This window comes from Eimeria mitis, genomic scaffold (genome assembly GCF_000499745.2).
Source record: "Eimeria mitis Houghton genomic scaffold, Emh_scaff8285, whole genome shotgun sequence".
Taxonomy (NCBI): Eukaryota; Apicomplexa; class Conoidasida; order Eucoccidiorida; family Eimeriidae; genus Eimeria; species Eimeria mitis.
In genome coordinates, this window is record NW_013576089.1 from 1 (window position 1) to 900 (window position 900).

The following is a 900-nucleotide window of genomic DNA, read 5'->3' on the forward strand; positions in this document are numbered from 1 at the left end:
ATTTTTTTATTAAACTTATAAGATACAGTCTGCTGCTGTGGCTGCCTTTCTTTCTATCGCAGCAAGTGCATATGTCTGCTGCTGCTGCTGCTGCTGCTTCTATTCCCTTTGACGTGGGCGGCATGCTTGGTGCTGTTGCTGCAGGCTTTGCTGCTGATAAACTATGCTCAGGTACGTCCTGCTGCTGCTGCTGCTGCTGCTGCTGCTGCTTGCTGCTGCTGCTGCTGCTGCTTGCTGCTGCTGCTGCTTGCTGTTGCTGCTGCTTGCTGCTGCTGCTGCTTGCTGCTGCTGCTGCTCGTTCTGTCCCATGGCTTTCTTACATTTCTCTCGTGCTGCTGTTGTTGCTTCTGCTGCTGCTCTTCTTGCTGCTGCTGCTGCTCTTCTTGCTTTTTCTGCTGCTGCTGTTGTTGCTGCTGTTGCTGCTGCTTTTGTTGCTGCTGCTTGTGTTTTTGTTGGCGAGTGCTGCCGCTGCTCTGGCTTGCTGCTATCATCTGCTGCTGAACACCATTCGTCTCGGTTGTGCTGCTGCTGCTGCTGCTGCTGCTGCTGCTGTTGCTGTTGCTGTTGTTGCTGCAGGGAGGAGACTAACGTGTGCTGCAACGATGAGCCTGGCTACGGGTTTTTGTTTGCTGCTGCTGGCGCTGTCTTGCCAGCAGCAGCAGCTGCTGCGGGATCAGCAGCAAGAGCAGCAGCAGCAGCACCAGGCAGCCCTGCAGCAGCTGCAGCAACTGCAGCACGAAGCTGTGCTGCTGCTGGAGCAGCAGCACAAACGAGCAAAGCTGCAGCTGCCGCTGCAGCTGCAGCAAACACTCGACAGGGTGCAGCTGCTTGAACAGGAGCTGCAGAAGAAGCAGCACGAGGTGCAGCACCAGCAGCAGCAGCAGCAGCAGCAGCAGCAGC

General features: G+C 56.2%; 1 protein-coding gene across 1 annotated transcript; it reads right to left on the reverse strand.

Annotated features, from left to right (window-relative positions):
- Nucleotides 1-167: 167 nt before the first annotated feature.
- Nucleotides 168-491, reverse strand: EMH_0094480 (uncharacterized protein; the record flags this gene model as incomplete). Its single annotated transcript, XM_013502099.1, has 1 exon — nucleotides 168-491. The coding sequence occupies one exon, from the start codon at nucleotides 489-491 to the stop codon at nucleotides 168-170; it is 324 nt and encodes a 107-aa protein (XP_013357553.1).
- Between the last annotated feature and the right edge of the window lie 409 nt (nucleotides 492-900).